This window comes from Gorilla gorilla, chromosome 17 (genome assembly GCF_029281585.2).
Source record: "Gorilla gorilla gorilla isolate KB3781 chromosome 17, NHGRI_mGorGor1-v2.1_pri, whole genome shotgun sequence".
Taxonomy (NCBI): Eukaryota; Metazoa; Chordata; class Mammalia; order Primates; family Hominidae; genus Gorilla; species Gorilla gorilla.
Window position 1 is genome coordinate 99,500,450 of NC_073241.2, and position 15,336 is coordinate 99,515,785.

A 15,336-nucleotide genomic window follows, 5' to 3' on the forward strand; every position below is an offset into this window, starting at 1 on the left:
AAGCAACCTAAAAATGTCAGCCTAGGTGGAGAAATGTAGGAAAATTCCCTAGCTAAATGCCACATGAGACTTTCTATTATTTAACTCTGAGTAAGCTTAAAGTTACAATCAAGTTGCCTGGTTCTTTGATTACTTCTTTGTAGCTCTACCTCCCCTAATAAAAGTAGGGCTAATGTATTTATTTTATTATAAACCTGCCTCTTGTAGCAGCCTGACCACTAGAAACACACAGGACATTGAACACATGTGTGATTAACTGACCACACAAAATGCCACAGAGGCCAGACCCAGTGGCTCCCTGCACTTCGGGAGGCCGAGGCGGGCAGATCACTTGAGGTCAGGAGTTCAAGACTAACCTGGCCAACATGGCGAAACCCCGTCTCTACTAAAAATACAAAAAATTAGCTGGTTGTGGTGGCACGAGCCTGTAATCCCAGCTACTTGAGAGGCTGAGGCGGGAGGTGGAGCTTGCAGTGAGCCAAGACTGCACCACTGCACTCCAGCCTGGGAGACAGAGTGAGATTTCGTCTCAAAAAAAAAAAAAAAAAAAAGCCACAGAACTACTTCAACTTAAAGACACAATTCAAAATTCTATCACAGAGAAAACAAGAAGACAGTGGTACTAACATGGCAAAAGGAAAGGAAAAAAAAACAAACTATAGTGGTAAGTAAGAAAAATCATAAATATCAAGTTCAAGGCCAGGCACAGTGGTTAACACCTTTAATCCTAGCCAAGGTGGGAGGACAGCTTGAGGCCAGGAGTTCAAGACCAGCCTGGGCAACACAGTGAGACCTCATCTCTACAAAACAATTTAAATATTAGCCAGGTGTGGTAGCATGTGCCTATAGTACTAGTTGCTTGGGAGGCCAAGGCAGATGGATTGCTGGAGCCCAAGAGATCAAGGCTGTAGCCTAGGCAACTGAGAAGACTGTCAAAAAAAAAAAATTCAAAGAAAATAAATAGGTTCAGATAGATTCTACTGTAGGCACCAAAATGAGTAAGAATTTTATCCCTAATTCTTCAAGATCTTCAGGATCCATGTCCTTATTTTCAAACAATAAACAACTCTCGTATCAATGTCTGTCTCTAAGACCCATTAACCCTTTCATTGATAACATACTAATATTCTAATAGTATTTTTAAAAGGGATAAATACTGACACATAATTATTGCTGTAACACTGCCATAAAGTCATCCTAATACATTATAAACAATGTAGTTCATCACTGTACTTAATATATTTCAAAAATCAGGCTTTATATATATGTAATAACTATCTATAAAATATTGAGGCAAAAATATGTCTACAAGTAAGCACTAAAATAGCCCTTATAATTTTGGTTACATCAACTGTCATTCAGTTCATATCAGTAAGTCACTTAATAGAGGTACTCATTATTAAATATTAAGACATTTGTAATAACCACTGCTTGTTTGTAAATCACTGATATTAGGAATATACACCATTAATTAAAGTCTTCGTTTTACTTCTATACAAATCATATCCTTACTTTAACCTGTTAAATAACAGGTTATGTATAATTGACCCACTCAGGAATAATGTATCCCACCTGTGACAATTCAACTATATGTCCATCAATTTCAAAAGTATAGATTAAATTTTCAAAATATGTCAAAGGGATTTAAAAGAGATGTTGAAAAAGCTTTTTACCTCTTTCCCAATATCAGACAGGAAGTTACAGGTGCATTCAATTGAATAAACGGCCTCTGCAGTTCGTTTATAAATACTGTAGTTTTCAGAATTCAGCTGTTCCAAATAGGCCACAACAGCTTCATGAATATTTGGATATTCCAAAGAAATAGGCATGTCCAAAGAAAGGAGAAACAATGCTGTTGACATAGGCTCTGATAAAAACTCGCTTGCCTTGGTGAATTAAAAAAACAAAAAAATTAAAACTTTGTTTAAAAAAACTTATTTTAGAGAAACATAGTGGGCTATAGTCTTAATCTAATCCAACTTCCTTTTTAGCAATTCTTTGTCAAAAAACTGAAGCTTTTTCCAAAGAAAATCCCATTTCCCAACACATCATCTACCTCTACCTCTATGTCTTTGTTCAATACAAAATGTCTCAAGTCCAAATATCAACTCTTTCTCAAAGCCTAAGATACTAACTACTTTCTTCTTCCCCAAACCAACTTCTTCTCTCCCTGAGCCCTGCACCTTGTATATACCTCTGCTATTGAACTAAGGCATGAGGCCTTTTTCTCTAAGTATTTTCTGTACATGTACGCAAATCTCCCCAATAACCTGATAAACTGAAGACAAGAACACTTCCCCATCCCATAGCTGAACATGACAGAGCTTATTAATGACATATTAATAACACGAAATCAAGTATAGCTATAGATTGATTTGAACAGAAACGAATTTTTTTCTTTGGTTTTGTCTTTTAGAGGGGATAGTGGAAATTCAATATAATATTTTAAATAGTTCTAAAATACAGAAGACAGCCCCTTAATTAGTATAAAATCAATATGCCCAAATGAAATATTATACACATTATAACCTTAAATCAATAGATTTAAAACTGAAAGAATTATGGTTTTTAAAAAAACGGTTCTAGTTTTGTGACGGGATTCTAAATATCAATTAAAGGAATAAAAAGGACTAAAAATTTGACGTTCAGAGAAAATCTCTTGACAAGACCCACTATTACGGCTGAAATGCTGTCTTTACAAAAGTGGGTTTGCTCATGATTTATTTCATGGATAACCTATTTCAAGGATAATCATTAACTACCTGAAAGTCTAAGAGCTGAATCAGCTAAACAACAATACCTTTAAATGAATATAGTTGCTAAACGAAGATCAGAAACTACAGAAATCAAAATTTTAGATTACACAGACATGACAAACCTCCAGATTAGTAAAACAGCAGCTATTAGAAAGTAAAGAGAAATTTCATTATTCTGTGAAGAACTATCCTTTTTTTTGTGGGCAGGGGAGGAAAAAGAGAAACTCAATTATCTGCTCACCTATTATTCACTCACTCGGCGAATATTAATTAGGCCTTACTGTGTTCCTCCACTATATGCCAGGTACCTCTCCAGTCCCGGGAACCCAGCAGAGAGCAAAATAAAACCTCTGCCCGCATGAAGCTCACATCCCACTGAAGAAAGTAGAGTGTAAATCGATATACTTCCTAAGATGTTAGGTGTGGCTAAAAAGTGTTTTAAAACAGGATAGGAAAGATGAAGAGGAACAGAGAAGTAATGGGGAGTGCAGGCAGGGAACTGCTATGTCTCCAAAGTAGTAGAGGAAGGCCTCGCTAATAAGATGACATTTAAGTAGAACCCTGGAAGGGTCAGGAGCCACGTGGCTATCTGAGGGAAAGCATTTATAGAAGAGGGAAGAGCAATTACAAAAACTATTATTTGGTAGCAAGAAAGCCAGTGGAGCTGGTTCTGAGGGATGGAGTCAGAAAGGAGTGGTGGGCCAGATCAGTTAAGGCTTTGGGTCATCATAAGGAATTGTCCTCTGCTGAAAGCCACTGGAACATTTTAAACAAGTATCAAAATTGGTCTGTAGAGAACTGATGGTAATGTGCAAAAGTGGAAGCTAAGAGACAGAGGACTTTACTGCAGTAATCCAGGCAGGACAGAATGGTGGGCTTAACTCAGGTATTCAGATTCTGTATAGGTATTCAAGGGAGAAATGACAAATTTTGCTCAGGGATTATATCTACATATGAGCAAAAGAAAGGAATCAAGGCTGACTCTAAGGTTTTTGCCTGATCAACGATCAACTTGAACAACAAAGTTGACATTTACCGAGACAGGCAAGACTATAGGAAGAACATATTTGGAAGGGGAAACAAAGAATGAAGTTTGGGACATGTTCAGTTGGAGACATTTATTGTCACCCAAGTGAAGACATCAAAAAGGACACTGGATATAGGTAAGTTCAGAGTTCAGGTTATATGTCTGGTCTGGAAGTATAAATTTGGCAGGCATCAACAAATAGATGGCATTTAACAATCACAAATGGGATGTATTTCATGAGGGCTACTGTCAGTCCTGGGGTTCCACTCCTGAAGAGTTAGGAAGATAAAGAGAAATTAGCAAAGGCGATTTACACTGTGCTAAGAGAGTAAATCCTAATGGATCTAACTCTAAAGGCACTGTGTTCTAGTTTAAGAGAGTTCTCTCTGACTCTAGTCAGAAAAATAACAGCTGCTGTGAGAATTAAACAAGCATTAAGCAGAGCATATGGCATATAGCACTCAATAAATATCAATTTCCTTTTCTCGCTTCACCACAAAGGAATTCCAATGTTTCACCCTGCGTACTTGTATTTGAAAGTCTTGCTATCTCAGCAACTCAAAGCCCCATGCTAATGTCATTAGCTAATCTTTACATGGCCCAATGGACTAATCACAATTTACACCCCTAATCTAAGATAGCTGTCCTGCATATATAAGCATTAGTCACATGCCGTCGGAACTAAAAGTGAAGATGTTTCAGTGCAAATCCATCACCCCTATTAGATAAAAAATAATCAGCAACATCACCTCATGTGCATTGGGAGGAGGGGCTATAAATGTTTCCTGTAAACTAGTCACTCAGCAGCCATGGCATAATTCTATGAGTCTGTTAGAAATGCCAGCTCTCAGGCCCTACCCTTTACCTGATGAATCAGAATATGCAAGATGTGATTAACAATATCTCTAAGTGATCTGTTTGAACATTACCCTTTGAAAAGCACTGCTCTCAGTCACTCAACTGGCTTCACCAGGTCATTAGATCTTTTTATATACCTCCCTGAAAAACTAAAGACCTTGTGTTACAAATTCTTCCTTAGCCTTGGTGAGCATCACTAGCTAAGAGTAACAGCAGTTCCTAGAATGCTCTGTGCTTCTGCTTCCAGAACAGGGCTAGTACTTTTAGCTCTTACTTCCCAGATGTTTCCCCAAATGAAATTACCTTCATTTGTTTTACCAATTTAGTTTACTCAACCACAATATTTTTCACAAGATTACCAACGTATCATTTTAACCTATACATGAGTATTCTCCAAAATCATTTAAAATCACCAAATATCAGTTTCAAAACAGGCATCAGAGGACATTTTGTTAAACTTAAGAAATCTCTACATAGATTCATATTTATTTTCCAACATCCAAATTACCTACTTGGTCAGTGGCAACTCAAAAAAACCACTTTAAAGGCAAAAAGTTTCAGAGTCCAAATTCTACTTCAATTATTAGTGGGCTAGCAACAGACAGAGGGCAGCATAACCTTACATTTATATAAACCAAAGAAGAAATTTAACATCAATGAAATAGCATTTTTGTTTAGATCTCATTTTAAAGTACTTAGTCAATTAATCAAAATAAATATAATCATCTAAAAACAAATACCTTAATTACAATCTCCCACAATGATCAAAATTGTTTTAACAAAGTTCCAAGTTATATATTTAAAATAACTACCAAAAATTAGATAATTGATTTGTTTTTAAAAACAGAAACAATAAAACAATAACTACCTTTAAAAAAAAAAAGCATGGAAAATTAACTTTACATTATTCTGGCACTAAGTAAAATAAATTACTGATTTCTTTTTGGTTCCTGTCCAAATAAGCACATAGATGAAAAAATACAATCAAAAACTACATGATGCAACTGATAGGGTAAGTTTTCCATCAATACTTCGACCCATAGATAGATTGACCATTTGCAATACTTAATAGCAAGCAATTGTAGCACCACTAATTTTTCATTTATATAATATTAAGGAAGACACCCATATTTTAAATTCAATTCCTGTCTTAAGAGACTGGAATTCTTCCATTCTTGATGCTTATGCCTTGAAAAATTGTCACTCTTCAAAACAGAAAAGGACTTCAGAAACATAACGACTAGTGAATACAACTTAAAAATTAAAAGTAACACAAGTGATGTTATTTTCCTTAAAGCAAAATACTATATTTAAAATGCAGTGTTTTATCCGTTTTCCTGGATCACCTGATAATACATTGTGTATGTGATACTTAGAAAATGGAGTTTGGGCCAGGTGCGGTGGCTCATGCCTATAATCCCAGCACATTGGGAGGCCAAGGCAGGCAAAACAAGAGGTCAAGAGATCGAGACCATCCTGGCTAACATGGTGAAACCCCATCTCTACTAAAAATACAAAAATTAGCCGGGCATGGTGGGGGACACCTGCAATCCCAGCTACTCGGGAGGCTGAGGCAGGAGAATGGCTTGAACCCAGGAGGCGGAGGTTGCAGTGAGCGGAGATCAAGCCACTGAACTCCAGCCTGATGACAGAGCAAGACTCCAACTCAAAAAAAAAAAAAAAAAAAAAAAAGAAAAGAAAATAGAGTTTGGACTATATGCTCTACAGAATTCTAGGAAACAAAGCTGCAAATGTTTAATAACTAAGGGCAACAAAGAGGCATAAGGAATAGTTTTCTAGTTTTCATAATTTCTCCCATACCTGCATTTTAGTGTGCCACTCCTTTGTTTTTGTAATAAGTACACCACGAAACACTGATGTCTGAATGATCTGAGATATTTTTACCACTAACATTCAAATTCAGAGATAACCTCACGTTTAAAAATACAATCAGTAAGAAGATTTTAAAGAAATATTTACACATATTAAAATCACTTTTAACAGACTTCATACAATGGAATATTTTGTAATAAAAGTTAACAAATTAATGCTATAGGCAACAATAGTTATGAACCTCAAGAAGGAGTTGAGAGAGTACATACTTTATAATTTCATTTAAACAACATTCAAAACAGGCCAATTGATCTATAGTGACAGAAGTCAGAAAGGAGTGTGGCTTGGAGAAGGATGGGAAGGGGTCTTTGGAATGCAGGTAACATTCTATTTTCTGTTATGGGGGTGGTCACTTTTTAAAGACAGATGCGTTCACTTAGTAGAAAAAGCACTGAACTATGTACTTTTCTGAATGTATATGAAAGTTTAAAAAAAAAAAGCCTTTATACAATTAATGTTTTTTTCTGATAGCATTTTAAAAATCATTTAAAAATTTAAGTGTTCTAGTTAAACTAACAGTGCACAATTTCAGAAACTGTAATTGGCAAACACACAGAAGAGACACCAGCCTTAGGCACTTTCAAAAAGTGCTTCTTTTTAGTAATTTCCCGGCCATATATTCTCACAATTATCTTTTCCGTGTACTACTCTTTTTATCCATTCTTTAGTTAAAAACAATGAAACTCGTGAAACTACAATATTTTTAAATTATGCTTATAATAAAAACATGTTTAAGCATTCAGCCTTTGAACTAGTAATGGCACTAGGAATGTAAGAATCCAAAATATGAGTAAACATGTGTAAGTAGCAATTCAGCATAGTGTTATTTATCAAAATACCAAAAAAAGAAAAAAAGAAACCTAGAAGCTTAATTTCTGGAATCCTTGTGGAAATCATAGAACATCTTGCTGGTAAAATATTAGTACCCATTAAAATTTATGAAGTGTTTAATTAAATGGAAAATGTATGTTAGATAATAAGAAATGGTTAAAAAAAAAAAAAGAATAAACAGGCCAGGTGCAGTGGCTCACGCCAGTACTCCCAGCACTTTGGGAAGCCGAGGCGGGCACATCACCTGAGGTCAGGAGTTCAAGATCAGCCTGGCAAACATGGCGAAATCTGGTCTCTACTAAAAAAAATACGAAAATTAGCTGGGTGTGGTGGCTCACACCTATAATCCCAGCTACTTGGGAGGCTGAGGAAGGAGAATCACTTGAACCTGGGAGGTGGAGGTTGCAGTGAGCCAAGAAAGTGCCACTGCACTCCAGCCTGGGTGACAGAGTGAGACTCCGTCTCAAAAACAAAAACAAAACCAAATAAAAAAGAATAAGTAACTTTTATAGATGCTGTCAATTGGACTTAAAGCAGAAAAGAAAAAAGCCTCAAAACTAACTTGAAATTATAAATGAATTTTTATTCTTCTTTGTACATCAAAATGTTTTTTAAATGAACATTTTATTTTCTGAATAAAAGTTAAAAACTGAAAACACCAAAGCTTAAGAAAAGAAAGGTCTAGGTAAAATAGAAAAGTAGGAAAAAGAAAAGTACTAGAATAAAGACTAGCACAGAAGATAGTTTATTGCTATCATGGGCAGAAAAGCAGCTTTGTGAAAGACACCTAAAGCAACATGTTAATTAAAAAAACAACTTTCAAAAGACATACTAAGGTATGAAATCATATATTACGTAACTCAAACTACAAATATGGTTTAGACATAAACCAAGTTACCAAATATTAACTAGATGAATCAAATAAAAATCAGGATATTTAATCCTACCAAAGATGACTTCTGAAATTCTTTTGATCAGGTGCTAAAATAAAAATATTAAGCAATTAAGTTGCTGACAGAAAGGAAATAGTGGGATACCTTCAAGAGAAATGTATGGGACCAAAAAAAAAAAAAATCCCTTAAGTTACTAAAATATGCAACACACCAGCAATATACATAAAGTACAACAAATACAAGAAATAGGACAGTCCTCAGAAACCAACTTGACCAACACTTAGAAACTAAAGCACTGCTAACACTATTTTGAATAGATAAAACAAGAAAAAGAAAAGGTTCCATGACATTAAGATATGCTAACTATAAAATAATTTCTGGAGCAGCAATGGAAACTATTGTTTGTATTCTGTGTGTCAAGGAACCTGGGAAATAGTGAATAAGTAAAGAACTCTGACAACACGTACCTAGCTGAAGAGAAGGAAAGGCTACTCTTGATATTAATGATAAGAACCAAGACACACACCGCAGAGATAAGATCAGTAGGCTTTCAATGCCCTCCAATCAATTAAAAGATACAAGTGTACCAATTATATATGTATATATGTATGGAAAAATGTATTCGTATATTAAGAAATAATCTCTTCCCTCAAGTGATCCCAAAGTTATTAAAGAAACCAAAGAAGTCAAACATATACATGTATATGTATATGTATATGTATATGTATATGTATATGTATATGTATATGTATATATAACAGCCAAGTCTTGTCTTTTACAAAACTAAGTTCCATGAGGCCAGGGACTAATTCTAACCTATTCAGTTTTACATCCAGCAAGTAATACTGTTAGTCCACTGTAGGCAATCAATAAATTATTCACTGAATGAACAAGGAATAAACAAACAAATGTACAGACTGCAATAAAACATATGCAATAAAAGCAACAGCAAGATTAAAAAATAATTTCCCATCAAATGATTTGTCAAAATTATTCAAAATGTTAGCCATTTCTCAATTTCTACATTTCCCATATAACCTGTTACACTTATTTTGAAAATGGCCTAAAGCACAATACCTTCACACCATGAAAAGAGCAGAAGAAATTTACAACAGAGCATTTATTTATAATAGTCTGTAAAGTACAAATGAGCAGCATTGCCTGCCTTACCTTTTCAACAGGGAGAAGCGTTTGTAGCAGTCGAACTGCAAACAGGGAAATGCTGATAAAGGCCATTCTGTGGTGCACAAGCATCACCTCTGGTTGCTCCAAACTGATACTACTTTTATGGTAGCACATGGTTTCTCCAAGGGCTCCCAACACCAGGAGTAGTTTCTCCTTCTGAAAACATTTACACAACATGAAACAGAAGAAAACAACCAATTTTAGGGGCCAGTATACAAAAGCCATGGAGAACAGTTTAAAATATTATCATTTTCATTAAATAGGAAAACAAATCAAAACAGAATTTATTCCTCTGAGAATTACCAATGCCTGCTGACATAATTTAAAAAGCACAAAAGAATGATAAACCACCTACATTTTAAAAATACAATAATCTTTAAGTATTTAATATGATGAATCTTAACAATGAATAAATACAAACAATAAAATATAAAAGGTAAATGAACCATAAATTCCTCCTAGTTTCTAGTGCCTAATTGTTCCAATTTGGAACACTAACACGCAAACCCCTCGTCAAGTATTTCTTATGCTTACTATACGCCTAACACAGTGGCAGGCATAATGAAAAAACAATGCATTAGTACAAGAGACATGAGGATCTCTGTCCTCAAATTGATACCAACATTTCTAAAGAAATGCATCAAGGAAAGTCAAATAATTAAAAAACAATTAAATATCAAATTTTATAAACTCTCTTTAGATAATAAGGTTTCAAGTGGAAAATGTTATGCCATCATAAATTTAAATAATTTACTACTTCAAGAGAAATCATATCTTTTAAACTAAAAGGTATACATTAAATATGAAGAAGAATCTATGCATAGTAGACTGTCTTGTAAGTCACATCAATATAGACAAAGTATATCCCAGATATACTGATATGCCCCCATAAACTAGCAGGTAAAAGGACACCCTCAGTAAGAAAGAAAAAAAAAACTGAAGTACTTAACTTTCAATTTTCCATTGAAAACATATGAAAAGAAGAATGAGAAATACCTGCAAACTAAGAACAAAAATCTGATATACCAGAATTTTTTCAATTCAAGGATGACTATACAGGGAACAATTAAAAGGTATGAGGCCCAAAAAGCACAAGTCGTTGGCAAGAATATGGAAAAAATGGAAGCCTTGTGCATTGCTGGTGGGAATGTAAAATGGTGCAGCCACTGTGGAAAATATAATGGGCAGTTCCTCAAAAAAACACAGAATTATCATATGATCCAGCAAATTCCACTTCTGGGAATATACCCAAAAGAACTGAAAGCAGGGTCTCAAAAAGAGATGTATACACACCCAGGTTAACAGCAGCACTATTCACAACAGCCAAAAGGTGGAAACAATGAAAGTGGCCACTGACCAACAAATGCAGAAACAAAATGTGGTATGTTGTATATACATGCAAGAAAAGGAGGCCGGACGCGATGGCTCACGCCTGTAATCCCAGCACTTTGAGAGGCCAAGGCGGGCACATCATGAGGTCAGGAGTTCAAGACCAGCCTGACCAACATGGTGAAACGCCATTTCTACCAAAAATACAAAAACTAGCTGGGCGTGGTGGGGCGTGCCTGCAATCCCAGCTACTCAGGAGGCTGAGGCAGGAGAATCACTTGAACCCAGGAGGCAGAGGTTGCAGTGAGCCAAGATCACACCACTGCTCTCAGGCCTTGGCGACAGAGCAAGACTCTGTCTCAAAAAGAAAAAAAGAAAAGGGTGTTGAGCATTCAAAAGGAATTAAATTCTGATACATGCTACCACATGGGTGAACCTTTAAAACATAAAATAAAATAAGCCAAATACAAAAGTAAAATAAGCCAGATACAAAAAGACAAATATAGATTCCACTTATATGAGGGTACCAGGGGCTGGGGGATAGGCAGAATGAGGGGTTATTGTTTAATGGGTACAGAGATTCCATTTGAGATGATGAAAAAGTTGCATAGATAATGATAATGGTTGTACAATAATGTCACTGCAGAAGTAAAAGGAAGACAAAATGATCTACATAAGCAAAACAAGGCAAAAACTTTTGAGAGTAGACCAAGCATAACTATACTATAAAAAGTTTAAATTTTCCTATAAATGAAACAATTTCATATTGAAGTAAAAAACAAAAATTAAAATTTATATATAAATCCTTAACTGTCATGGGATTATAAGTAAAAAAAGAAAAGAAAATTCTAAAAAAACTTTGTGAATAAAAGGTTAAAAGTTCAATGAGTAGTAGAATTAAAACAAAAATTCTAAGCAATATGAATAGTGAATAATTTAGGGCAAAATAAATTAGAGTAATTTTCTACTGATGACATGTTTAACAATAAAGACTCAATAAAAATGAGTGTAATCTGAATAACACAGGACATCAACAAAACATGTTATTGATATGGACTTATAAATTTTAACTCAGTCTTTTTGAACGTAATTAAAATTAATAGACATAAACTTTGAACACTGCAAAGAATATAACTTCTCTTTAAGTTTCCAAGAAACACTGACAAAAATTAACTTTAAACATACTTTACCACAAAGAAAACTTCAATGTATATTTAAGGCTATATTTCTCTGATCCCCAAGAAATAAAACTAAAAAGCAATAAATATTTAAACCGAAAGTAGAACAATCCTTACAAAATTAAAACAGAAAAAGTAAAACGCCCTCATACAAACAACTACTGGTCTAGAGAAAACAAATTGGAAATACGGTGACAGTCTTATTATACTGACAGGCAATTAATTCCTCCATACAGTATTTCTCCATGAAAACAGTACTAGGAACAACATCTCTATTATTCAAGTCTATTTACTTGTGAAATTGTTTAAAATAATCTTGCTAATTCTAATGATGAACTGAGTACTTCTCAAAATATCATAAAAAGAAAATACTTTAAGAATGAGTTTTACAGTTCTATTTCCAACATTTCTTCTAAGCATAAGAAAATGGCTTTTTGTATTGTTTTGTTTTGTTTTGTAGGAAAGGATTGAAAAACAATAGTAACTGGCCCACATTTTTTAATTCTTTGGGCTAAAGATGTTTAAGCAACAACCTTAAAGGAGTTGACGGTGGGGGAAAGACCAGTCCTCACAGGATACTCATAGTTTTTACAACAGAAGGTACAAAACTGAAATACCAGGTTAGCAAAATGTCTTAAATATTACCAATAAAACAGATTTTATAGTGTAAACACAACTTACACACTACCTCTGCAATATACAATGGGTTGTGGATTCTACAAGGCACCTGGAGTAAGAAACTGCAGCAGGCTCTGCCCCTCACATGCTTCCAATGGACCTTCCACACTGCAGCCAGTCACAGTTCCTCCTGCCAGTCTCACAAGGCACTTCTCTGATTAAAAGCAATCTCATCATGCCTTCAGAGGAAAGGCAGGACTACTCAGCATCATGCCAAAAGACCCCTACCAGCAGACCCTCATTTATCCCACCAGTCTCTCTCCACTATTTGCACCTCACATTTCATGCTCTAGGTGCTTGTGTTCCATCTACTACCAGCCCTATCCTTTATCTCCGATCAGAACTATCCATGCCTCTTTGTCATGGCTCATGGTTCATTCTCACGCTCCGCCAGATTAAAAAAAAAAAAAGCTATTTTATTTGCTTGGCCAAATCCTACTTATAATTTAAAACTCAGTTCATTCAGATCTACAAAAAGCCCTCACTGAGGCCGGGCACGGTGGCTCATGCCTCTAATCCCAGCACTTTGGGAGGCCAAGGCAGGAGGATCACTTGAGCCCAGGAGTTTGAGACCAGCCTGGCCAACATGGCAAAACCCAGTCTCTGCTAAAAATACAAAAATTAGCCAAGAGTGGTGGTACATGCCTGTAATCCCAGCTACTTGGGAGGCTGAGGCACGAAAATTGCTTCAATCCAGGAGGCGGAGGTTGCAGTGAGTCAAGATCACGCCACTGCCCTCCAGCCTGGGCAACAGAGTGAGACTCTGAGTCTGGGGAAGAGAAAAAAAAAAAAAAAAGCCCTCACTGACATCCCAAGTTCATAGTTCATAGTGTTTTCAAAGCACCATTGGCAATAAAACATAATGGCTATAAATACAAAACCACAAGTGACCCTGAAAAATAAACTGTGCCTCAGTTATGGAGTTTGCAGGGTCATGATAATTAAATGACTTCATAAATAGTGCTTAGTGTCTGACATATAGTAAGTGCTATATTTAAACTATCTTAGTTTAAGTGTTATTCCTTTATGCTTATCTCTGTTTTACTAATGTCATATTAAAAGTATCTATCACCCACAGGCATAAAAAGCACTACATCTTATTTGATATCCCAAGTGCCTAGCATATATTAATAACGGGCAATCAAGAAATGTGAGTTAAAATAACTGTCTTTGGAATGGTGGCAGCAGCAGGGAAGGTCTATGTAATTAGAGATCCCACTACACCAGTTATCAATTCACAATCTGGTCCAAATATCCTTAATGAGCCCTTACTGGATACAAAGATCTTTAGTTTCTTTCACAATCCTCTTAGCCCCTCTTGAAGTCCTACCGACATTCTACAATTCTACCAACATGCCTTGATGTTGAAGTTACCAGTTCACAGCAGGTCAGATGGGAATTTAGAAGCAATGAGTCATAAAGATGAAAAGACTGCTTTCCAATGACTGCAATGACAGGAATGACACAGAAGAAATGCGGAAAAGAAACAGAATATGGACCTAAGAGTCTAGGTTATCTGGCAGGAGGTGAAAGCTACTTTCTCCTTGCATCTTGAACCTGACTTAGCATGTAAATAGGGAAAAAATAGACCTGATTTGATGATGGAGGACTAGGGGGAATGACATATGACATACTTTAGGTCAGCATAACTAATTTTGGTGAAAATATTTTTTCTTTTATTTACTTCGAGTAATATAAAAATATTCAATTAAGGGGGGAAATTGAAATTCCCTTCCATGCTGAGTTACAGGATTCCAGACATGATTGATGTTACTGATATTAGTACTGTGTGGAAATACCTAGAGATTTGATTATATATCCTCAGGTACTTAATTTCTAAATTGATAGCAACATTTATTATTTTGTTCCTTTAATGACTCAACAAAAATACTGCTTCTTTCTTTTGAAAACTGGCAAAAGTATGAACATTAAGAAATTTTACTTGTTTGCTTCTTTTAAAATATAGCCAAAGAAAAGAGACATTTATTCTTTTTAAACAAGTAAAAGTAAATCAAATATAATTTGAAGTACTTCTGTTTTATTTAGCATTTGTAACATACCAACTGGCACTTGTACAACAGAATTAACCTTTAAAGTAAAAATAATTCATTGAATCATAAAGTACCAGCAGCCAAAAGTTAAAAGTGAATGACTAACTTTTACAGATAAATGTTCTGGCCAAGAAAATTTAAGTTAAGAAACAACTGATAAAGCATTCCTCACACTTCAAAGGAAAAATTTACTTGTTGAAAATCTTCAATATGTGAAAAATCTCCTAAAAGTACTACAAAATAGTGTGATAACCTTAAGGACTAAAGAAAAACCAAGATTCAGAACTATTATCAGAAAATGAAAGACTTGAAAATATACCCATTTTAAAATATGCAATTTGTTTCTCTTTTTAAGAGGTTCGTGTTATGAAAAAAATAAAAGTTTGGGTTTCTTTCTTACATGGGTATTGTTATTCTGTAAATATCTGTAATTTATTTTTTTTTATATTCAGACCTCTATTCACAAGGATTTCAGACAGCCTGTAATAATGTTTAATTAAATATAGACCGACTTACATCAAAATAGCATAAAGAGAAAAAAACTGATAAATGTAAGAGTCAATATATATTTTTATGACTAATAAATTTTGATTCTACTGCCCTGACAAGGCAGCAAAAGGGAAGGGAGGAAGGGAGAGGGGGAGGAAGGAAGACCAG

The 15,336-nt window shown here is 35.0% G+C and overlaps 1 protein-coding gene across 4 annotated transcripts in view; it reads right to left on the reverse strand.

The window, feature by feature from the left end:
• The window catches only part of RTTN (rotatin), a 287,438-nt gene that overhangs the window by 165,547 nt on the left and 106,555 nt on the right, over window positions 1-15,336 (reverse strand). For all 4 annotated transcript variants that reach the window (XM_055368332.1, XM_019014234.4, XM_055368333.2 and 1 more), the window contains exons 11-12: window positions 9,429-9,599; window positions 1,674-1,886 (exon numbers count right to left, since the gene is read on the reverse strand). In XM_055368332.1, coding sequence (XP_055224307.1) covers window positions 1,674-1,886; window positions 9,429-9,599 — 384 coding nt within the window. The remainder of the gene's footprint in view (window positions 1-1,673; window positions 1,887-9,428; window positions 9,600-15,336) is intronic.